Source organism: Typopeltis vanoorti, chromosome 21 (genome assembly GCF_054136105.1).
Source record: "Typopeltis vanoorti isolate ZY-2024b chromosome 21, IOZ_Tvanoo_1.0, whole genome shotgun sequence".
NCBI classification, from domain to species: Eukaryota; Metazoa; Arthropoda; class Arachnida; order Uropygi; family Thelyphonidae; genus Typopeltis; species Typopeltis vanoorti.
The window spans coordinates 25,511,314-25,537,188 of record NC_143569.1 but is presented as its reverse complement, the minus strand read 5'-3'; the positions used below and the strand labels follow the sequence as shown (position 1 = coordinate 25,537,188).

At 37.6% G+C, this 25,875-nt stretch overlaps 1 protein-coding gene across 2 annotated transcripts in view; it reads right to left on the bottom strand.

Annotated features, from left to right (window-relative positions):
• The window catches only part of LOC150094680 (sialin-like), a 143,780-nt gene that overhangs the window by 36,035 nt on the left and 81,870 nt on the right, over positions 1 to 25,875 (bottom strand). For both annotated transcript variants that reach the window (XM_090411368.1, XM_090411367.1), the window contains exon 8: positions 17,388 to 17,531. In XM_090411368.1, coding sequence (XP_090267494.1) covers positions 17,388 to 17,531 — 144 coding nt within the window. The remainder of the gene's footprint in view (positions 1 to 17,387; positions 17,532 to 25,875) is intronic.

Sequence of the window (25,875 nt, the reverse complement as noted above, 5' to 3'; positions counted from 1 at the left end):
TCACTGTCTCAACTTGTCATAGTCATACCTTGGCAACGCACACTGACAACCTTTTCTACCACGCTGTTATCTTTCATTCTCCTCAATAACCTTCCAATATCTAACCTCACATTCTCCTTCTGTCTGATCAAATCACCACCAGCTCTTTGCTCATTTACTTTTCATATCCAAAGCATTAATTTACTTCATTTGTCCTCTCTCTCTCTCTCTCTCTCCCAGAAAACAGTCATGGTGGAGCCTGATTCACAACACCTTTAATAAAGGAATTTCCATACTTCACTCTTAAGTTATTCGATACCTCCTTTTCTCTACTTTCCTTCATTCTATTCTTTTGTGCTTTTTCATTCCTATACACCAAAAATCTAATCTCAATGCATATTATTCATCTTATTTCTCATTCTAATCAACTGTTTCAAATCTTGTATTCTGGCAATCACGTTCTCCCTCACTCCCATAGTTTCACTTGCTTTCAATTCTGCCATTTTTTCACTCTCACAATCACACTCACTTTAGTTCAGTCATTCATACTATCTTTTGCACCCACAAACACACTTTTGTTCAATCATTTGTACATTTTTCACATTTACAATCATACTCACTTTTGCTTCATTTGTAGTGTCTTTGCACCTTCAATTATGCTAATTTTCATTCTGTCAGCCCCTTTTGTATGTACTGATTCCTCACAATAAAAAAATACCACACTTCTACAGACTCATACCTTTTCTCTTCTCTTCCTTTGTTCAGTCTCTCTCTACAAACACATTCTCCACATTCCTTCAAGCATAAATTCTACATTCAAGACAACAAACCATTTTCCAGAAATCAACACCATTAATCACATTTGATCTTCACATGGTATAGTGCGCTGATCTCATTCATATCACCGTTTTATAATGTCACTAACAACCTCTAAAGCATCATAATCATTACACAGTTATCAAAGCCTTATAAAGAGGAATAATAACTTCAATTTCTTTATTTGCTAGTGTGTTTTTCACCATCCAAGTAATATCATTGGAGCTATTTTACCAACTGCAATATGCCATCTGAACTTCAAATCTGTCCACCATGACCCCTAAGTCCCTTGTCTCATCAATTTCTTGCAATCAGACACCATCGATGTGATGTACAGAATGTAATCTTTTTGACTCAAAATGCACAACAACCTTACATTTTGCAAACAATAAATTGACAACCAATGTCAATTTAATGCCTGCTGTCCTCCCCAGTTTTACATCATTGGCCGTCCCTATCATACCCGGATGGCTCAATTGTAACATGATCCACAGAAAAAGCTCATCTCCTGGCTTCTCACTTTGCCTCCAATGCATAACTGACAATGGCAAATTTCCCCCAGTCATTCCAAGTGCCCAACATACAATGCACCCCTATATCTTTTTTCCAGAAAGAGATCATAAACCTGTTGTCTAAATTAGACACAAAAATTGCTCCTGGCCCTGATGGCATTCCTCCAATTGTCCTGAAGGTCTGTACAGCAGAACTGACTCCTATTCTATACCATCTGTACATACTATCTTATTCCACTGGTGTATATATATATATATCCCAAAGCCTGGAGATTGGCCTAAATTCAACCCATTCCTAAAAAGGGGTGACAAATCGCTGCAATATCTAACTACTGCCCTATATCACTCACCTCAGTCCTATCTAAAGTGATGGAGAAAACCATCAATTCTCAACTTCTACTCTATCTTGAAGGCACCCAGCTATTAAGCAACCACCAGTACCGATTCCATCGATGCCGATCAACAGGTGATCTGCTCTCATATATCACCCTTCTCTGGACAAATGCCATGGAGAAATTTAGTGAATCGCAAGTGGTTGACTTGATATCTCTAAAGCCTTCGACTGGGTCTGGCAGAAAGATTTACTAAGCAAACTCCATTCATTTGGATTGTCTCAGGACTTCAGCAGATGGATTGCCAGCTTTCTGTCTGGAAGCACACTATGTGTGACGGCTCCCTATCCTCTCACCATCCATCTAATGCTGGGATCCAACAAGTTCAGTTCTCTCACCGATCCTGTTCCTTCTGTATATCAATGACCTACTTCGGTTGACCTCCAATCCAATACAATACACAGTTTTGCAGATGACAGCAGATTGCGCTCCTCCCTTTCATTTGATAAACCTTACCCTACACAACTCACTTCAACCCATAGAACATCAACCACAACTTCCCTTTATTCTGCCCTCCAAGTCATGCGGCTCAGGTAACCTCGTCAACTTCAACGCTAGTAAAACTTAGATCTGTCTTATTTCCCACAAAAAAGAACCATTTTCCCCCAGTGTTATTAATTCCCAGACAAGATGAGATTTCTTTTCTCAGAATTACCTTGACATCAGACCTCTCCTGGCATAAACACATCACAACCATTGCATCCTCAGTTTCCAAAAGACTAGGATTTCTCTTTTGCTCAAGACGTTATTTCACCTCTAAACAGCTTATACAAATTACAAATTTGCTGTGCTTAAGGGTCAAAGCTGTATAACTGAGAGGAGACCTCCACATAGCCTTTAAAGGAATGCGGAGAACCGACCAGGGCTTTTGACCTAATGTCCAATCCTCACCTTCTCGTGGTGCACCCTGTTGGGTATCTACTTGGATACTGAACGGACGAGGATGGGCTGGCAATTTGGGATTTAGCCGACCAAATTGTATTCTTATTGGTTAAACCAAAATATAGAATGATGGTACAACATGACAAAATTTCATGCCGGCTGGGGCGTCGCCCGGTTAAACAAGGCCCCCGTTGTTTTCGCCAGGGAACCAGGGCAAACAGCGAAAAGTCAGCTACTGGAACAAATCTGAAAACAAACCCCAACTCAACATCACCAGAGTTAAAGATCGGTACTATCAACGTAAGAAGCCTGAATGGCAAAGAAATGGAGCTAGCTGAGGAATTAGATAAGTACCAGATCGACATAATAGGGATGACTGAAACAAAAAAGAGCAAAACTGGTGAGATCTTTCTGAGCAATAAATACAAAATGTTATATTCAGGCAATGACAATCAAGGAAAAGAAGGAGTAGCCATAGTATTCAACACAAAATACGAGGCTAATCTTCTTGAATGGCAGTCAGTCTCAAGTAGAGTAATGTGGGCAAATATGAGAATGGGGAACTGGACAATGAGACTTATTTGTGCCTATGGTCCCACAGAAGGTTCTACTAAGGTAGAAGTGGAGGAATTTTTTGAGGCTTTAGAAAAAGCAACTGACACAATGAAAAAGGAAAAGTTGGTCCTTGTTGGGGATCTAAATAGCAGAGTAGGAAATGATTGTGAGACATACAAAAATATTTTGGGAAAATTTGGAGAAAAGAGCAAAGCTAATAATAATGGCAAATATCTGTTGGATTTCTGCTCAGGACATGGACTGGTTATTACTAACACCATGTTCCAACATAAAAATGTGCACAAATTCACATGGAGAGAAGAGGCTAGGAATAAGAAAAGTCTCATTGACTATGTTATTGTTGATAGTGATGTTTTCTCCTTGGTGCAGGACACCAGAGTGTACAGAGGATTTGAAATTGGAAGTGATCACTATTTAGTCTTGAGCAGGATAAAATTGAATTTCATATTGAAAAGAATAACATGTAAGAAAGTTTTAAAGCGAATAAAAGTTGAGCAGCTCTCAGATGTGAACTGTAGACTAAAATACAGAAATATTATTGAAAAGAAAATGAAAGAGTTTGAGAACAGGAATCAAACCTTGGAGATTCAGTGGCAAACTCTGAAGGAAACATTGATTGATTCTGCCAGAGAGGCTTGTGGTGAGGTTGTGTGCAAGAATAAAAAAATCAGAACTCCCTGGTGGACACAGGAAGTTAAAGAGGCAGTGAAGGAAAAGAAGAAAGCATATCAAAAGTTCCTGGCAAATAAGTCAGCTTTTACTCTTACAGAATACAGAGACAAATGTAAGAAAGCTAAACAGTGTGTAAAACTTGCTTGGCAAGGATATAGAAAATAAATATCAAGAAGGTGGCAAAATATTCTGGAGGTTGTTGAAGAAGCTTAGGAATGGAGGAAAGAGTGCTGTAAAAGGAATTAGAGATGATAAAGGTGAAATGAAAACAGGAGAAAAAGATATCCTTGAAGTATGGAGTAATTACTTTGAAAAACTGCTAAATGAAACAAGCAGTGATGACAGCACAGTGATAAAAAACGCTGACCAGGCATGCAGTCAGGAATACATATCCATACTTGAAGTAGAAAAAGCCATCAAAGGCTTGAAATGTGGAAAGGCAGCAGGAGTAGATGATATTCGACCAGAAATGCTGAAGTATGGTGGTATAAGAGTCTTACAGTGGCTGCACTGCATAGTTCAGAAAGCCTGGACAGAGGGACGAATTCCCAATGATTGGAGTAGAGCTCTCATAGTACCCATATATAAAAAGGGAAATAAAACTGAATGTGAGAATTACAGAGGTATTTCCCTACTGAGTGTTCCTGGCAAGATCTATGCAAGTATACTTGAGAAACGGTTGAGAAGAATTGTGGAAGAAAAGCTTGGTGAAGAACAAGCTGGATTCAGGCCAAATAGAGGCTGTCAGGATCAGATCTTCACTTTACGACAAATAGTCGAGAAAGCATGGGAATATAACAAAGATCTGTATTTAAGTTTTGTCGATTTGGAAAAGGCATATGACAAGGTGCCAAGAGAGAAGCTATTCAATACGCTGCAGTTATATGGTGTCAATGGGGCATTATATCAAGCAATACTTAGTCTTTATTTGAGTTGTGAGTCAGCAGTTAGAATTGAAGGAAGTACAGGAAGATGGTTTAATGTTAAATCTGGTGTGAGACAAGGATGTACATTGTCCCCTCTGTTATTCATTATCTATATGGATCACATTATGAAGGAATGTAGTATTAAACCTGATATCAAAATTGGAGATGTTAATGTCAGCTCTTTGCTTTATGCGGATGATGTTATACTTCTAAATAAATCCGCTACAAGTCTGCAAGATTCTCTGACTAAATTGAATAGCTGTTGTAATAGATATGGTATGAAGGTCAGCAATAAAAAGACAAAGACAATGAAAATACGCAGAATCATTGAAAATGTCAACTGTGTTGTGAATGGAGAACCTGTGGAACAAGTAAAACATTTCAGCTACTTAGGCACAATTTTTACTGAAGATGGTAAACTAAATATAGAAATAGACAACAGAATCAGCAAAGCTGGTATGGTGGGAAGTCAATTGAATAAATTCATATGGAATAAGAAAGAAATTAGTCTGAACACTAAATTAGCTGTATACAAGACAGTGTTCAAACCAATTTTAACTTAATCTGAGAGCTGGGTCAGAAGTAAAACACTTGACCAAAGACTAGAGACCGCAGATATGAGAGTCTTAAGAAAGATTAGAGGCGTGAACAGATGGCATCAATGGCAATATCATATTAAAAATGAGGATATTAGGAAAGAACTTGATATTGTCAGCATCCCGGAATGCGTTAGCAGAGCTAATCTCAGATGGTATGGTCACTTAAATAGAATGGGAGAGGAAAGATTAGCAAAACAAGTGTTTTCTGCCAGGTTGGCAGGAAAACGACCCAGAGGAAGACCAAGATATAGGTGGATTGATACGGTACAAAGTGCCTTAGACGATAGAAATATAAGATCTGATAATGTTGGAGTCTTGACAAGTAACAGACTGATTTGGAGGAAAATTGTAGATAGGAAGTTAGTAATGATGTAATTTTTTCATGTAGTACTGTCATATCCTGTACACCCCTTGAGGGTACATGGCAGGAATTTGATGATGATGATGATGATACCATTCTCACATTTGGAGTGGGGCTCCTAAAAATGCTTAACTCAATACAGAGGAGAGCAATTAGACCGATAAATGACCCATCTCTCACCAACTCACTCCCCTCACTTTCACATAGACGTTTAGTCTCTGCAATTTGTATATTCTATAAATATAATGATGATGATAAATATTTCCATGGAAAATGTTCATCTGAAACAGCATCAATAATTCCCCCACTCTGTACTATGCCCATTGGAACACATACAGCCACTGCCCAACATCCCTTCACAATACACCTTAAAACCCACAGAACAAGTTTCTTTTCCTCCTCCATCCCTGTACTGTTGAACAGTCTTCCCCCCCCCATATTTCCCAAGAAATACAATATACAGGCTTTTAAATTGAATGTCAAAAAGTTTCTCCTTTCCCAATCCACCCATATTATGGTATTAAAGTACTATAGGTTGATTAACAACCCTCTTATATATGAGCCCCAACATATAAAACAAAACTAAAATTTCATGCTTCTAAGGCACTGAATCAATCCAACTAGATTTTGATCTTCCTCTAGGTCTCTTTCCTGCCATCAAACACCAATTTTTCTAACCACCTTAGGCCATATGGCCATAGCATATGGTCTAATGTATATAGCCATACTACCTTAGATTAACTCTGCTCACACATTCTCGAATGCTAACAATATCAAGTTTCTTCCTAATATCTTCATTTGTAATATGATTATACCATTGATGCTTTCTGTTCAGGCTTCTGATTTTTCTCAGAACTCTCATATCTGTTGTCACTAATTTTAGATCAAGTGCTTTATTTTTAACCAAACTCTCAGATCCATAACTTAAAACTGGTTAGAATATTAAGGGGATGAAAATCCCTTATTGTTTTTCAGCCAGTATGCAGAGCTCTAAGATCAAAAACTATGATCTAAGTGTTTCATGCTGACTAACTATCGGCGATATCATCTAGGTCTAGCTACTCACTGATGAGAACTCAAAAAAGTTGAAACCGGTCTGGGTAGTGACCTCTCCTCATAATATAAAGCAGTATTACATCTCCTAGGAGCTGTGTGTTTTTACATTATGAGAAAATATCAAGAATAGTGAGGGAGCTTGCTCCACCTTTGCATCGAGTTGCCTTGGTGTGGTACTACCAAGTGGTCACTTCCGCTTGGATTCGCTTAGATCGTAGTTTTTGATCTTAGAGTTTCGCATACTGGCTGAAAAACAATAAGGGATTTTCATCCCCTTAATTTATCAACTTCACCAGAAAAATAGCCGTTTGGCTTTTCTTCTTAATTATAATATGGTTTGAATATTGTTGTTGCATATTGCTAGTTCAGTGTTTTGGCTAATTTCTCTCTTATTTAATATAAATTTATTGAGCTGACTTACTACCATATCAGATTTGCTAATTTTGATATCTATTTCAGTATTTAATTTGCCATCTTTAGTAAAAACAGTGACTAAATACCTGAAATATTTTATATGCAGATAATGCAGCTGAAGTTTTCTATACCTATTTTCATGTATTTAGTCTTTCTGTTGCTGATTTTCATGCCAAATTTGTGACAGCTTATTCAATTGAGTAGTGAACTCAACCCTGAGACTTGTGCTGGATGTGTTTAGGAGTACATCATCTGCATAGAGCAAAGATCTAAGTTTGATATCTCCAATTTTAATATTAGATTTAATACTACTTTCTTTTATAATGCAATCCATATAGATGATGATGAATAAGAGTGGAGATAATGTGCATCTTTCTCTTACTCCTGATTTTACATCAAACCATAAACTGTATTTCCTTCAATTCTAACAGTGACTTACTCAAATACTGACTATATATTGCTCTGTGTAATGTTCCATTTACTCCAAAAATGTAATTCTTTGAAAAGCTTTTCTCTGGACACTTTGTCATATGGCTTTTCCAGATCTGCAAAACTAAAGTACAGATACTTGTCATATCTCATGATTTCTCAACTATTTGTCATATCATCATCAAATTTCTGACATGTACCCGCAAGGGGATGTACAGGATATTATGATAGTATTACATGAAAAACTTACATCATTACTAACCTCCTATTTACAATTTTCCTCCAAACAATCTGTTACCTGTCAAGACTACAACATCATCAAATCTTATATTTCTGTCTTCTAAGGCACTTTTTAATGTATCAATCCACCTATATCTTGATCTTCCTCTGGTTCTTTTTCCTGACAACCCGGCAGAGACCACGTTTTTGCTAATCTTTCCTCTCTCATTCTGTTTAAGTGACCATAACACCTAATATTAGCTCTGCTAACACATTCGTGGATGCTAACAATGTCAAGATTTTTCCTAAGATCCTCATTTCTAATATGATGTTGCCATTGATGCCATCTGTTTGCCACTAATCATTCTCAAGACTCTCTTATCTGTGGTCTCTAGTCTCTGGTAAAGTGTTTTATTTCTAACCCAGCTCCTAGATCAATAAGTTAATTGATCTAGGAGCTAGATCAATTATCTGTATACAGTCTTGTATACAGCCAATTTAGTGTTTTGACTAATTTCTCTCTTATTCCATATAAATTTATTCAGTTGACTTCCTACCATACCAGTTTTGATTCTGTTGTCTATTTCCATATTTAATTTACCATCTTCACTAAAAACTGTGCCTAGGTAGCTGATATGTTTTTCTTGTTCTATAGGTTCTCCATTCACAATGCAGTTGATATTTTCAATGCTTCTGCCTATTTTCGTTGTCTTATTATTGCTGATATTCATACCGAATCTATTACAACAGTTATTCAATTTAGTCAGGGAACCTTGCAGACTTGTACCAGATTTATTTAGAAGTATAACATCATCTGCATAAAGTAAAGAGCTGAGATTAACATATGCAATTTTGATATCAGATTTAATATCACTTTCCTTTATAATGTGATCCATATAGATAATGAATAACATCCTTGTCGGACACCAGATTTAACATCAAAACATCTTCCTGTACTTTCTTCAATTCTAACTGTTGACTTACAACTCAAAACGACTAAGTATAAAGATATAAAGACTATGTATTGCTTGATATAATGTCCATTGACACCATATAACTGTAGCGTTTTTTTTATTATTATTATTATTCATGACACCTCCAAGGAGTCCGAAGACTCATCGTGGGAGCACACCTACTATACAACACTCTGTCTCCACTACTACACCAAACCTCTACTACCAATCACCTACATCAACGCCATCTACTGCCCACAACAACCACCACAGCTAGTATTTTTGTCTGTAAATTGCGTGTGTTCTTAAGGGCCTATTTGTCTGTGTGTGGAAACTCTGGATGAAACACCTGAGTTTCCGGAAGAAAAAAACCTGCTACCTCGGTATGAGATTGGCTAACTCACCTTCAATTGAAAAAGTCCATATAAAGATTTCTCCCATCATGACAATAATCGAACTTAGGCCTTTTTCTAATCGAAGGGTGCAACGTATACCATCGTTCTTCCAATTGCACTAAGGAGGTGCAATTTTGAATAGTTTTTCTCTTGGCACCCTGTCGTATGCCTTTTCCTGATCTTCTTCTTCTTCAACTTTGTGGTTCTGTCCACTGCTGGACGAAGGTCTCCCCCATGATTTTCCAGATCACTCGGTTTTCTGCCTCTCCCATCCATCTCACTCCTACAATTTGTTCCAGTTCATCTCTCCGCCTTCTTCTCGGTCTTCCTCTTTGTCTTGCTCCATCCATTGGTCTCCACTCTGTTGTTTTTCTAGTCCATCGCCCATCACTGCATCTGGCAATATGGCCAGCCCATCTCCACATATCCATGACACCTGTTTGAGATCTTATCCAGATATTTGTCTTCCTATCTCTTAATATTATTTTTAGCATACTTCTTTCCATGCAATGTTGTGTTGTTCTCAGCTTTTTGTTTAGGGCTTCTGTTAAAGTCCATGTTTCTCCTCCATATGTTAGGACAGGAAGTATGCACTGGTCGAGAGCTTTCCTTTTTAGACTCATAGGGATGTCACTTCTGAATATGTCTCTCATTTTCCCATAGGCCATCCATCCAAGGTGAATTCTTCGTTCAATCTCTTTTCTTTGGCACTCCTCAAAGGATAACAATTGGTCCAAATATACATACATATGAAGTAACTTGTTCTATTTCATGATTTTCAACTTTGATAGTTCTATGGTTTATGTATTTATTCATCATTATTTTTGTTTTTTCTCTATTTATTTTTAATCCAATTTCTCTGGAGGCTTCATTTAGCTTATTTAGCCTTTCTTCCAGATCTACAAGATTATCTGCTATCAGGACAATATCATCTGCAGCCTTTCTCCATTTATGTTTATTCCTTTTGTTTCCCAATCAAGGGTTGTAAAGACTTCATCTAGCACAGCTGTAAATAATTTGGGAGATATGGTGTCGCCTTGCCGGATGCCTTTTTGTATTGGGAACTTTTCACTGTTTTTATATAATTTAATTACAGAAGTTGCATTATTGTAAATATGTTTTAGTGTTTCAATATATGGTTTCTCAGTTCCCTGGGTTTCAAGTGATTTTAGTGTTGCAGATGTTTTAACTGAATCAAATGCTTTTTCATAGTCTATATAGGCCAGACATAAGGGTTTGTTGCATTCAATTGATTTTTCAATGAGCTGTCTTAATGTGTGAATATGGTCCAAAATACTGTAATTCTTCCTAAATCCAGCTTGTTCACAGGATTGTATTCCCTCTAGTTTCGATTTTATTCTATTATTTATAATTTTTGTGAAAACTTTATATATGGTGGGGAGTAGGCTTATAGGTCTGTAGTTTTTAATTTCTTCCTTATTGCCCTTTTTAAAAATTAATATTAGAAATGAATTGTTCCAATTTTTTGGAATTTTTCTCTGTTTTAGGCATTTATTGAAGAGTTTACTCAACTGTTTGATGACAGGCTTCCTCCCAGTTTTAAGAAGTCTACCATAATTCCATCTTCTCCTGGGGCCTTTCCAATCTTCATTTCCCACAGTGCCATTTCCACTTCACCTTGTAAGATCTCAGGGGCATCATGTTCTTCCTCACTCAAGTTATCCATAGATGATTCTTGGATGTCCCGGTCTTTGTCTTCATAGAGTTCAGTATAAAATTCCTGAATTCTTTTGATTATTGCATCTCTATTTTTTATCAGTTCACCATTTTTTCCTCTTACAGCAGCTATTTCCTTTGTTCCAACTGATAATGTTCATCTTAGGACCTTCATATTACTATTGTTTTCTATTGTTTCTTTAATTTTCTTAGTATTATACGATCTAAGTTCATGTTTCATCCTTTTACGTATAGTTTTACAAATTTCCGTATATTCTATTTTATTGGTGTCATTCAAATCTCTTTTCCTGATCTACAAAACTTAAATATAGATTTCTGTTATATTCCCATGATTTCTCAACTATTTGTCGTAAAGTGAAAATCTGATCCCGACAGCTTCTATTTGGCCTGAACCCAGCTTGTTCTTCACCAAGCTTTCCACCACAATCCATTTCTCATGTATACTTGCATAAATCTTACCATGAACGCTCAACAGATAAATACCTCTAATTCTTACATTCAGTTTCATTTCCCTTTTTATATATGGATACCATGAGAGCTACTCCAATCATCTGGAATTCATCCCTCTGTCCTGGCCTTCTGAACTAAGCAGTGCAGCGACTCTAAGACTTTTATACCTCCATACTTGAGCATTTCTGGTCAAATCTCATCTACTCCAGCTGCTTTTCCACATTTCAGGCTTTTGATGGCTTTTTCTACTTCAAGTATGGATTTTTTTTTTTTTTATTTAGCATTTGTCTAAGAAGAATACATTCATATGCCACCACCACACACACACACACAAAAAAAAAAACACGTACAAGACAAAATGCAGTCACTATAGTCATATATACATATAAAAATATACAAATAAGCATATTAAAATTGAATGTCTAAGTTCGACAGCCAGTCAACAGCATCTGTAGAAACTGTTATAAAGTCAGTTACTGGTCCTATGTAGGCTCTGTGAGGACAGCCAAATGTGATATGTTGTATAGTTTGGTTATCTCACCATAGTCACAAGATGAGTTTAGTCTTATTCCCCAAGTAAATAAGGAAGCTCTGCACCTACCATGGTTGGTGTGAACCCTATTTAGGGAGGTCCATATTTTTCAAGGTAGGTCAAACCCTGATGGAAGGCTGTTGGGGTTAAAGACAATCTGCCAGATTACTGGGGCTTTGGCAGTCCATTCTGTGTGCCATGCTGTTGTTGCATCATAGCCCTCAGTGACAAGTCGTTGTGCTGTTATAATAGGCAGGTGTCTTGACTTAAGCCTCTGTGATGCAAAGCTGTCAATATCAGAGTGTACAGGAAGCAGTGAGTTCCGGCAAATTTGGTTATATTCGCATTGTCTTGGCGGTGTCGTTGTGATAGTTGTATGTGGCTCAAAACCGGTAGCCAATAGTCAATATGATGGAGTAGTCTTTATTGTTCCAGAAATAATATGCATTGTCTGATTCAACACAGTATCAATTAATTTAATGTGTGTACTGTTCAGCCAGACAGCTGAGCAGTATTCAGCAGTTGAGTAAATGAGGCCCAGAGCAGATGTCCTTAATGTGGAAACACAAGCTTCCCAGGTTGTACCAGCAAGTTTATGCAGTATGTTATTTCTAGTTCTGAGTTTGGCAGCAATATTGGAGCGATGTCTATTAAAGGAGAGGGTTATGCCCAGATACTTTGGATTAAAATTGTGCAGTAGTATATTCCCATTTAGCAGCACTCTCAAGATGTCTCGTTCCATGCTATTGTTCAAATGGAAACAGCATGTTTCAGTCTTGGTAGTGCTTGGAATAAGACCACTTCTCAAAGAAGTGGTTTAGCTCCTCTAGGTCACTACTTAGTATGTGCTCTATAGTACAGAAGTTCTAGTGTTGGAATGTGATGCATAAATCATCAGTATATGTGAATTTTCTACACATTATCCTTGGAAAGTCAGAAATATACAAACTGAATAGAAAGGGAGGGGCAAGAACTGGCCCAGTGCTGAAAATATTCCATTAAACCTTCAACATGATGTGCTCACAGCACTTAAGCCTCAGTACACAGATAAATATGGAAACACACAGCACAATTGGCAAAGCTAGTATAGTAGTAAGAAGTCAATGGAATAAGAAGAAAATTAGTCAAAACACTGGATGAAGCTGTATACAAGACAGTGTTGTTCAGACCTATTTTAATTTGTGGATATGAGAGCTGGGAGAGAAAGAAAACACTTCATTAAAGACTGGACACCAAAGATATGAGTGTTCTGAGAAAGATTAGGGAAGTGAACAGATAGCATCAATAACAGTATCATGAAGACAAATGAAGATGTTAGGACAGCACTTGACATTGTTAACATTCAGGAATGTGGTAGCAGATTTAATCTTTGGTAGTGGTATGGTCACTTAAACAGAATGAGAGAGAGGGGAAAGGTAAGCAAAACAACTATTCCTTGCTAGGATAGTAAAAAAAAAACATAAACAGAATAAAATAAAACAAACTAAGATGTAGGTGGATTGATACAGTAAAAAGCGCCTTAAAAGAGAGAAATATAAGATCTGATAATATTGGAGTCTTGATTGAAAACAGAATAATTGGAGGAAAATTGTTGATAAGAAGTTAGTAATGACTACTAAAATAATATCCTGTTGAAATTTTTTTCACTTGGTTATACTATAAATTAAAAATGCCAAGAAATTATATTCTTGGTTTAATCCTTTATCCAAGTGTATGCAAACAAAGCTTGCACATGAAGTAACTTCACATCACTTGCCTTAATATCCCATAATGCAAAGCACATATCCTTACAGATATGTAGAATGCTATACATTATGAGAAGGGTCATAATCCAGACTGGTTTTGACCTTTATTGAGGTCTCATTAGTAGGAGCTAGACCCTGGAAGATGCTGAGATTAAATCAATGAAGGAGTCACATTTCTACATACAAGTAGTAAAGTGGTGTATCACCTTATTACTAAAATACTCTGGATCAGAGATGGATGCTTAAACTTTTTTCACTTGGCTATACTATAAATTAAAGATGCCAAGAAATTATATTCTAGATTTCATCCTTTATCTAAGTGTACCAAGGAAGAGAGTGTGAGGAATCGTTTTAGGGAGAGAGTGTTAGAGAGGATTTCGGATGGACTGGAAAGTGTACAAGATTGGTGGAAACATAATTCAAAAGTAATCCTGAGCTGTGCAATCGAGGTGCTTGGTGAGACATCTGGAAAGATTAGAGAGCAGAAGGAGGGTTGGTGGTGGAATAATGATGTACAAGTGGCAGTGACAGCTAAGAGGAAGGCAAAGCAGAAGTGGGATGAGTCAAGAGTGGAAGAGGACAGAGAGGTGTAAAAAGAGAGAAAGCAAGAAGCCAAGAGAGTTGTGGCACAGGCGAAGGCCATGGCATATCAAGATCTGTATGATCAATTAGAAACAAAGGAAGGACAGAGAAAAATTTACCAACTAGCGAAATGTAGAAATAAAGCAGCTAAGGACATCTTACATGTGAGGCAGATCAAAGATGCTGAAGGAAGAGTATTATGGAGGGATGTGGACATAAGAAACAGATGGAAAATATACTTTGAGGGACTTCAGAATGAGGAAAATGCAAGGACTCACAGAGGAGATGGGCAGCCTTCTGAGGGGATGGTGCAGAACATCAGTAGAATGGAAGTGACGGAGGCCATGAAGAGGATGAGGAATGGAAAAGCGGTGGGTCCCGACAGAATTCCAGTGGAGGCATGGAAGGCGCTGGGGGAAGAGGGAATTGACCTGCTGTGGGACCTGTTCATGAAAGTTTGCCAACAGGAAAATATACCCGATGAATGGAGGGAGAGTACTCTTGTTCCCATCTACAAGGGTAAAGGGGATGCACAAGACTGTAAAAATTACAGAGGAATAAAGTTGATGTCCCACACAATGAAGATCCTAGAAAGGTTCTTGATGGTAGATTGAGGGAGGAGATGGAGATTGCAAAGGAACAATTTGGCTTCATGCCTGGTAGATCAACAACAGATGCTATCTTTGGGTTACGACAGATGATGGAAAAATATCGAGAGAAACAAAGGGAGCTACATCTGGTATTTATTGATCTGGAGAAAGCATACGATAGAGAGCCAAGGCAAGAAGTCTGGAGGTGTCTGAGGGAGAAGAAAGTGCCGGAGAAATATGTCAGGTTGGTGCAGGAAATGTACAGAAATGTGAAGACAAGTGTTCGGACCTGTTTGGGACAGACAGAAAGTTTTCAAGTAACAGTTGGCTTGCATCAAGGGTCAGCATTAAGTCCGTTTCTGTTTAATATTGTGATGGAGGTGGTAACAGAGGAGGTGAGAGAAGATGCACCTTGGACAATGTTGTATGCAGATGACATCTTGCTGTGTGTAGATTCAAGAGAAGAAGCAGAAACTAAACTGGAAAGATGGAGAAAAGTACTGGAAGAGAGAGGTATGAGACTGAGCAGAAGTAAGACAGAGTATATGTGTTGCGCAGTGGGCGGTGGCCAGGAGACAGACCTGGAGCTGGAAGGAAATGTCATCAGGAAGGTGAGAGACTTTAGATACTTAGGTTCGACAGTGGAAGAAGATGGAGGAGGTGAGAAGGAAGTGGGATGCAGGATACAAGCAGGTTGGAGGAACTGGAGAGAGATGGCTGGAGTGTTATGTGATAAGAGGGTGCCGATCAATCTGAAAGGCAAAATTTATAGGACAGTAGTGAGGCCAGCTATGACATATGCTATAGAAACTGTGGCCCTGAGGAAAAATAACATTAGCAGGATGGAAGTAGCAGAGATGAGAATGCTTAGGTGGATGTGCGGTGTGACCAGAAAGGATCATCTGAGAAATGACTATGTCAGGGGAACAGTGAAAGTTACGAACTTAGGAGCGAAAATACAGGAGGCAAGGTTGAGATGGTTTGGTCATGTGATGAGGAGGGAGGACGAATATGTGGGAAGAAGGGTCATGCAGATGGATGTGCAAGGAAGGCGGAAGCGTGGGCGGCCAAAGAAGAGATGGAGGGAGCTGGTAGAAGAGGACTTGAAGATGAAGAACTTGGATGTGGTGACAGCCCAAGACAGGAAGGTGTGGAGGAGACTCATAACAAACAGTGACCCCACTTAAGTGGGAGAAGCTGCAGAAGAAGAAGAAGATCTAAGTGTACCAATAGGGTAAAGGATAAAGGCAAATGATGTGGTCATTAACCTCTATATACAAGGATGCAACCAAGAATATAATTTCTTGGCATCTTTAATTTATAGCAAAATTTATGGTAATTTGAAGTGAAATTACTTCATAAAACTTGGATAAAAGATGAAAACAATTTCTTGGCATCTTTAATTCACAGACATGTACCCTTTAATTTTACTACTGAAAGTTTACTATTAGCTGGTTTAAAGTCTATGACACAGTTTTTAATATTCTTTTGGATCAAGGAAGCAATTCCTTTTTGCCCCCCCCCCTTTCTGGGATACCTGAGGGAAAAAAGATTTCCTTCCTCTGTTGTTAATTCTCCAGATTCTGGCCATCTTGCCTCACATACCAATAATGGACCATTCACAGCATGCTAATTCTTGTTGCAGAATCTTGAGTTGATCATGTTGATACAATGATCTAACATTCGCTGTTCCAATCACAAATCTGTTTCTCAGACAAAAATCATGTTTAAATATCTTTATATTCATGGAAAGATCATTGTCACCAATAGCACATTTTTCATAATCTCTCCTCGTGTCTCCAAAATATGACACAGGCTTTGTCTGGGTGACGACTGAGCCAGCATGGCATTCTGTAAGGTTTTTTCATATCTAATAGTGAGTAATTAAGGACAGGTGGTACCCATCTCCTCTCCTGTCTTCACCTACTGGGTGAGGCAAATACCTGGGAGAGAAGGTAGACTGACACTGCATAAGACTAAAAGAAATAGTAAAACAGGAAAGCTTCGCCTTACACACAAACACACAGCAAATACAGGCAACCAAGCAGTTGTTTGGCAAAAAAACAGAAATACGGTATATTGATCAAAATTGTTTTATAAGAACATTTAAAGAAACCTCAGAAATGCTCCATATCCTCCACACTATGTAACAAAAATCAAGATTTAATGCTACACTAAGTTTGGTCTGCATTCATCAAAAATCTAACAAACGCAGAATTGGAATATAACATGCTTCATGCAACAACTAGCATTGTTCGACCACTTGCACATTAGTTATTACAACAGTTGTTTTTTTTTTTTAAAACTAATAAGAAGAACTTCAACTAGTTTGTTGAAGTTCTTATAACATATGTATGTGTAATTAACTTTTTGGGTTATATTGTTTATTTTAATAAATATATTTATAGCAAACTCGCATTACAGTGAGTTTGCTATAACAGCATTTACAATACTACGAGTTGATTATATATGTTTTATATAGTCCAAATGAAAGTAAAAAAATGGACAGAAACATGAGACCTCCATCTGAGATTTAAATATATATTTAATAACAGTTTTTCAAATTACATAACACACAACTATAATAAATGAGAAAATTTTGAACCCACCTTTTCTATGGGAATGTGAAGAACTGAGGTCAGATAAGTAGGAAGCTCAGTCATTAATGTACCAAAGCCCCAATTTCCACAAAATTTGGATACTGTCAAAGCCCACAGAGGTACAGATGTTAAAACAGCTTTCCAGGGAATAACCTAGTAATTGTAATTTATAGTAGTTTTTTATTAATAGTTAAATTTAAATATATTATGAAATAACACTCGTTTAATTTTTTGAGAAAAACAAATGAGTTTCCTCTTGGTTCAAAATTATTAAAAGAAAGTATAACAAAAATACATTACTTTATATAAAATGAGAAAAAATAATTTTTACATCTGAAACCTTGAAGTTTGGTGGAAAAGTATATATGTTGGCTATTCATAACTATATTTTTTTAAGAAAATTACAATGTAGATCAATGTTAACTAAAATAAATTTAATTAATATTTCAATATTTTGGCAAAAATATTCTTCCAACTGCATTGTCAATTGGAACAAAATATAATAAGATATGTGCATGCAGATGCTGCACTAAGTAACAAAAAAAGCAGCATGTCAACTGAGAGGAGGACTAAAGTCCTAAATAGGTTACACCAAGTGGGCTAAATTGGATGTCCTTGGAAACATTTGAGGAGATAACTCTAAACTCTACCCCACATAGATTCACTGTTTGGGTGTGCTTTGTTGATGATGTTCTCCATTTGGCTGCATGCCTCAACATAATTCTAGCATACCTAAAAACATCAGTATCCCAGGATCTAGATATTGTTGTTGTTGTCGTATGGGGTACACCCCAATTTTCCTCATTCAGACCTTGGTTTTAAGTAGTAGTATGTATTTTTGACTGTAGATCCGTGTGTGTGTGTGTGTGTTAAAGGGCCAGTTTGCTGTTCTGGGGGACAAAAAACCCAAATTTCCAGGTGGAAAAATCCTCTATCTCTGTATGTGACCAGCTAATTCACCTTTTGTCAAAAGAGACCAGATAAAGTTTCTTCAACAGTATGGAATTCTTAAAACTTCATATAACAGGGCTAAATGCCAACAAAGGTTGGTTGATTGGTAAGGTCTCTGCTACTAATGGCTTATGCAAAAAGTTAAGCAAGTCTGAGCGTAGCTAGTAGTTGGAAGGGGTTTAATAGTTTGATGCTGCTGGCACTCTGCTGAGGACTGGCCATTCTCACAGGGTTAACTTCAGCCTGTAAATTGATGTAAGTCAGAGCTCTGTGCCCTCAGTGCAAGTGGGGGATATGACAAACATAACAGGGCTAAATTGACAGGAATCGAACCCAGGTCTTTCTGACTAAAGGGCTTCATCTATACCGACTGAGCTACAGAAGCTCTCAGGATCTAGTTCACATTAGAAAAAGAAAATGACAACAGTCTACTCTTCCTAAACACGTTAATTACATGCCAGCCTGATGGATCCCTTTCATTCTCTGTTTACAGAAAATCCACATACACCGGTAGATACATTCACAAACAATCACACCCCACTCCCCTCACACGAGTACGAATTATTAAAACTTCATATAACAGGGATAAATTCATTTGTGCAGATAACAGGGACCTCTCCACTGAACATGACCACCTTCACAAAACTTTCTTAGCCAATAGCTACAATTTCTACCATATCCAAAAAAATATTAAAACCTTAAACCCACACACCTTCTCCCCCCTCTCCAGAACAGGCTACACTAAAGTTATCACTATTCTATATATCCAAGGCGCATCCAAAAAAACAAACAAAAATAGTGCCCCTTGTGGGCTAAATTGGCCATCCTCTGTATTTCAGTTCAACACCCAAGAATGCCCAATTTAGCCCACTACAGGGCACTATTTAGGACGACTTTAGACCTATTTTCAGTTGACCTGCTTCATCTTCATTACTCAGTGTAGTGACTGCATGTATGTATCTTATTATATTTTGTTCCCTGACAATGGCAATTTGACTTTGCCAAAATATTGGAATATTAATTAAATTTATTTTTAGTTAATATTAGTTTAGGTTGTAATCTCCTTAAGAAATATAGTTATGAAACCTTGAAGTTTTTAAATTGATTTAGAGCTTATAAAAATACAGTTATTAGCTGAAAGGTGTTGCACTATTTAAAAAGATACAAACTCTGTCCAGAAATCTGCATGATCACTTTTTTTTCTTAATTTTCTGATTGTTTCAAATCAATAGTTTGTACCAAGACTAGGCAAAAACAGAGTAGCATGATAGCTCATGAGCTACCACAGTATTCTGAGTATAAAACACGGGTCATGTATTATCTATTCTTTCAATAAACACTGAAGTTATTCAGTTATTTATTAGAGACAAACTTTTCAGGTAGCACGGTCTAATGCAGCAGTTTTCATCCAGTTAGAAGCCTATCATACTCAGATAAGTACTTATTACCATCATCAAATTTCTGATACATATTTTCAAGAGGTGTGTAGAATTCTATGATAGTAGTAATATTAAGGTAATCATGTAGCCATAACATCCTATCAGAAATTTTCCTCCAAATTATATACCTCAAAATATATATCTAAAGATATAATTTCAGTATTTTAAGATACTAAGATTTAGCTGCATCATCAATCAATCTAAATCTGGGTCGTTTTTCTTTTTTTTTTTTTGGTCACCGGGTTTTCAGAAGGATGAAGAGATGTTGGAAAGGATCCAAAGGCGACTGACTAAGGTAGTTTCTGACCTCTGGAATGTCGAGTATGAGGAAACATTCAGAAGATGTAATTTGCAGAGTCTGGTGGACAGGAGGAAGAGGGGAGATATGACAGAGACCTACAAGTTGGTAAGGGGTTGTTATAGGATCAATGGTCCTACAGAGAAGTTCTACAGAGAATAGCGGGAGATCAGGGGGAGAACCAGAGGTCATCCTGGGAAATTGTATAAAGAGGATGTGAGTAGGGGAGTGAGAGGCAGGTTTTTTTCGTGCAGAGTTGTGAATGATTGGAATGCCTTGCCTGAGAGTGTGGTGTCTGCAAGGAGTTTGAGTGTGTTTAAGACACGGTATGATGAGATGTGTGTGTGTGTGTGTGTGTGTGTGTGTGTGTGTGTGTGTGTGTGTGTGTGTGTGTGTGTGTGTGTGTGTGATAAAAGGACCTCCCAGATGAGTCTTTTACTCCATGAGGTCTTGGGGTAATAATAATTAAATGAGCATTTCGTAATGTAATACTCTGTCACAAAATATATTTCAGCATTATAATTAAATTTACTACTTTTTGTGTCCACTAAGAGAATGAAGAATTAATGTTAATAAATCAAGTTACATTTATTAAAATTGTTTGTAACTTTGGTTTGTGTTGTTAAATATTGTTAACTTTGGCAACATATCACAATGGCAACAAAGACAGACGCTTGGAATTTGTGACATACATAGTGCAAGAACTGCAATGCATTTCAGCCAATACCAGCAGTTTGAAGATGGTGTATACACAGAGGGAGGAAAAAGACTACTCAGACTACTCATAACAGGTTTATGAGTAGTCTTTGATATTAGAAAGGATTATAGGAATGTATGCAGATAGCTATGGATTTATCTGAAAGTAGTTATTTCTTTAAAATGGTGTACAACCACCTGAAGATAATCTAGAAGAAGGCTTCAAATATTGTTTTTGTTGTAAGGAATATACAGTAGTTCAAGTTTTAGAAAGAGAAAATTCGAGTACTTTGTCTACTGTTTTTTTTTTTTTTAATATAACCCTGTGTTTGCTACTGACAACAAATGAAAATGAAGATAGAACCTTTTATTTCAAGTGAAGGTTATGTTTTTCTTGTAGACAGTGTTATGAGAGTGTGTGTGTGCATTACATAATACTGACAAGAAGAAAACTTATTCATATGAGAACTGAATTTATATAATGAAGATTTATTTCTTCTCTTCTTCTTCAACCTTTTGGTTCTGTCGACTGCTGGACAAAGGTCTCCCCCCATGATTTTCCAGACCACTCGGTTTTCTGCTTCTCCCATCCATCTCACTCCTGCAATTTGTTCCAGTTCATCCCTCCATCTTCTTCTTGGTCTTTCTCCATCCATTGATCTCCACTCTGTTGTTTTTTCTAGACTATCTCCCATCACTGCATCTGGCAATATGGCCAGTCCATCTCCACTTAGCCTGAAGATTTATTTAGAGACCTGTAAAGTAAACAGTTTAAATATTTTATCTTCATGCTTAACTTTCTGGAATAGGGTAAATATTCCTGAGAATTACTTTTACTGAAGCTACAAAAGTAGGATAATTTCTTTATTAGCAATGACTGTATTAAAATTCTATATTTGTTTAATCCTAGAACGGATTAATAAAGGAATTTCTTTCCCCTATTTGTGTTTAGAAGATTTTTTTTTTAAGTCCTGAAATTAATTTTAAGTGGGTGAATATGAGAGAGAAAGTGTATATTTTACAATTTTATTTATGTAAATAATAATGTTTGCATAGTTATTTAACAAAACATTGTTTCTTCTATGTTACAATTCTCTTGTCTTAATTAAGAGATAAGACAAGAGAACTGTCTTATCTCTTGTATCTTGATGAGCGCTTCAAGCTTTAAAACTGCGGAAGAGAGGTTGACAACCATGTTGTGGTTGCTATGGTAAAGAAGTAGAATTCTTTATCAAGTTCGTATATTTTTCCAAGCGCCGACTACGTATAGCTCCTAAATGAATACCTGCCGAGAAAATCATGATCCAAATAGAACGTGAAATTCGCAACCTTCCTAACTATATCACCAACAACATCAGACTGGATGTAGCCGGTGTTCTCACCAAAGCAAAACCTCCAAAAACCAACTTATTCAAAAACGAATATGCAGCTCTACTAGAAATGAAGAAAAACAAAAAAAAAAATAGTAATCACTAAAGCAGATAAGGGAAACACCACTGTAGTTCTCAATCAAAAGGACTACACAAGTAAGCTTAATGCTTTAGTATTAGACCGTACCACCTACCTCCCTATTGAATATAATCCTACCAGCTCTCAGATTAGAACTCTCCACAGATACCTTAAGAAGGTCACTTCTTGGCCTGTGGAAGTCACTAACAAGCTAAAACCTTATAACTTTAGACCCCCCCCCCGAATATATGGACTTCCAAAAATACATAAACAAAATGTGCCATTACCTCCCATAGTGGATGGCATTGATTCTCCCCACATACAAATTAGCCAAACATTTAGCCAAAGCACTCACACACTATACTGGCAACTCACCATCACACACAAAAAAACTCAGCCCACTTCAAAGCCAGTATAGAAAACCTCTCACTCCAACACACTGACATAATGGTCAATTTCGACGTCTCCTCCCTATTCACTAATGTCCCACTCAAGGAAACCCTAGACCTCATCTTGGATGAGGTCTAGGGATTCCTTGAGTTCCTCCCGATATCTCAGCCCTATTTCAGTTCATAATGAACTCAGGCTATTTCGTTTGGCAAGGAAAATTCTACGAACAGATAGAGAGGACATCCATGGGTTCACCACTTTCCCCACCCTTGGCCAACTTCTTTATGGAGACCTTTGAAGAAAAAAGCCTTAAACTCTGCCCCACAAAAACCCACTATTTGGCTTCAGTATGTGAATGATGTGTTTGACCACATGGCTCCAATACACTCCACCTAACTCACTTAAACAACCAACACCCCAGAGTCCAGTTCACCTTAAAAAATGAGGAAAACAACACCCTCCCCTTCCTAGACACTCTAATCACTCGCCAGCCTGATGGATCTTTGGTTTTCTCTGTTTATAGAAAATCCATCCATACAGGCAGATATATTCACCAGCAATACCACCCCCTACACACACAACAATATGGGGTTATAAAAACACTATTCAACAGGGCAAAATTAATCTGCTCAGATCATGATGCCCTAACCATTGAACTAAACAAACCACATCCTCAACACTTTCTTAGCCAATGGCTACAACCTCCAAAAAATCAAAGAAATACTAAAACCAGTAAACCACAACTCCCCTCCACAATAAAGATTACACTAAATCTATCACCATCCCATCCAGGGCACCTCTGAGAAAATAACCAATATCCTCAAAAAATATGACCTAACTTCTTGTTATAGACCATATAAAAAGTTGGCATCCCTTATCCACTCTACCAAAGACCAACCACTCTCCCTAGACCTACCTGGTGTATACCAGGTCCCTTGTAGCTGTAAATTGTCCTACTTTGGCCAAACAGGCAGGACAGCAAATATCAAGATTTCAGAACACAAAGACTACATCTGGTTTCACCAGTACAGCCACTCTGGGGTGGCAGACCATGGCTTAGATACCTGCCATAGAATTCGTTGGAAGAAACCTAAAATAATACACTGCAGCAAGTTCAAGTATGAAAGATTATTCATGGAATCATCAGCAGCTCTAAAAAACGTTCCAAATCTCAACAAATTTGGGTGCATGAAACTACCCCAAATTTGGGAAGCGTACATTATGAGAACTTCAGCCCAACGGCCAAGACAACCCAATTAGCTCGCTAGGACTTCAGGAACAATATTAGTTTCTTGCCTTCCTCATTTGCTTTTGTTAGTACCTGTGTGCACATACCATATTTGTATGTTCCTGAAGATGGCAATGTGACGTTGCCGAAATATTGAAGGTATTCATTAAAGTTTGCTTTAATTAATATCCGTTATATGCGTTGTTAATTCCTTAAGCTAATTACCAGTTATGTATGACCAACGTATAAGCCTTGCTACAAGAATTTAAGTAACTTAAATGTTTATAATAATACTTTTTGCATATCAACCAACTTTTGCAATCCACAAATCTATCCTCATAGGAAGCATTCCACAGACCACTGATTATCTTGGTCACTCACCAGTGGATCCTCTCCACTACTTTCTCATCCCCCCCCCCCAAGAAACCAAGGTGAACAGACCTAAGCACAGTAATCGAGATGTGGTCATGTTAAGGCTCTATAGAGAGGAATGATAACTCTGTTAACTCTACTTGTTAGTGTGTTCTTCCATAACCAAGTAATCCTGTGAGCTATCCTGACTACAACTTACATCCATTATGTTTTGCCCATACTGTTGGCCTATTCAAATCATCCTGCAAGCTCTCTACCTCACCCTAATTAACAATTACCCTACACAACTTTGCATCATTAGTGAACACCTGAATATCTGCCTTCGAATTATTTCTGATATCATTTATGTACAAATCAAGCAGTAGTGGTCCAAGCATAGAGCCCTGCAGTGCACTAGTTACCTGCCTTCTTCTGGATTCTGCTCCTCCTATCATACTACTTTTTTGGTATCTGACTATCTGCCATTCATTTATCCATATCACCAGTTTAATATCCATCTCCATCTGTTGTAGTTTTCATAATAGTTCCATGTAGTGTCCTGTCAAATGCCTTTGCAAAATTCAGCATTATCATGTAGCCATTCTCTTTATCCAACTCAGCTGTCACCCTATTAATGGATTGAGAGATGACCTATTCTTCACAAAGCGACACTGCCCCCCCCCCCCTCAGAACATCATATTCTTATCCACCATTCCTGAATTCTCTTTATGATCAACTTTTGCTACCTCCCAAGTCAAGACCACATGATCATTTTCCCTGAATGGAGGCACTGCAGCCATCTTAGTTATAGACAGGTCATCTGATTCTATAACAAGATCCAACACTCTCATAACCGATAATGTATGGCCGAGTCCCCTCCATCACATTCTGTTTCAAGTATTATCTCTCAATAAGTATATAAATTCCATTTCCTTCCTGCCATGTGATCTTTTCTACTTCCAATCTTCTCCAAAGTTGAAGTTCCCCATGATCGTTACTTAACTTGCACTCATCATATTAATCTACTGATGCATGTCTCCTACATCATACCTGGCACTCTCTGACCTACAGTAGCAGTGGCCAATTTTATATTTGGTCCTATTAGACACCAGATTGACTCAAAAGACTGCCAGCTGTCCAACTGACTCCAAATCTGGTTCTGTTATCATCAGCAATACTCCCCCACCCCCTCCAGTCCTGTCTACTCTATCTTCCCTGGCATCTGCTGTTAGCTAAGTCTTACTAATGCAAACTTTTGCATTAGTAAGACTAATGCAAAAGGTCATACAAACTTTTGGTGAGGCTGCATTAACCAATGCCAAAAACTCTTATACCTTATTCCTGATGCTTCTAGCATTAGTTGCCTGAGAGACTAAATTCCACATTTTTTGTTCATTCACACGCTCATCTGCTTCATAGGTGCGTTCACATACACTTGTCTGCATCCACCCTAATCGCCTTTGTACTTCCAAACTCTCAGTGAACAAAGTTCTCTCAAGACACCTAACTCCATATCCATTTAACTGCAGCCCATCAGCATTGTACAAATCTTTCCATTCATCAAACTCAGGTCATAGGTCCACAGACTCTATATCGTTCTGCACAACCTGCGTATTGATTCATTAGCTATCATCGCTTTCCTTCTCAGTTCACTTCTATTATAGTGTTGCTGAAGACTCAAACTTCACTCTCTTC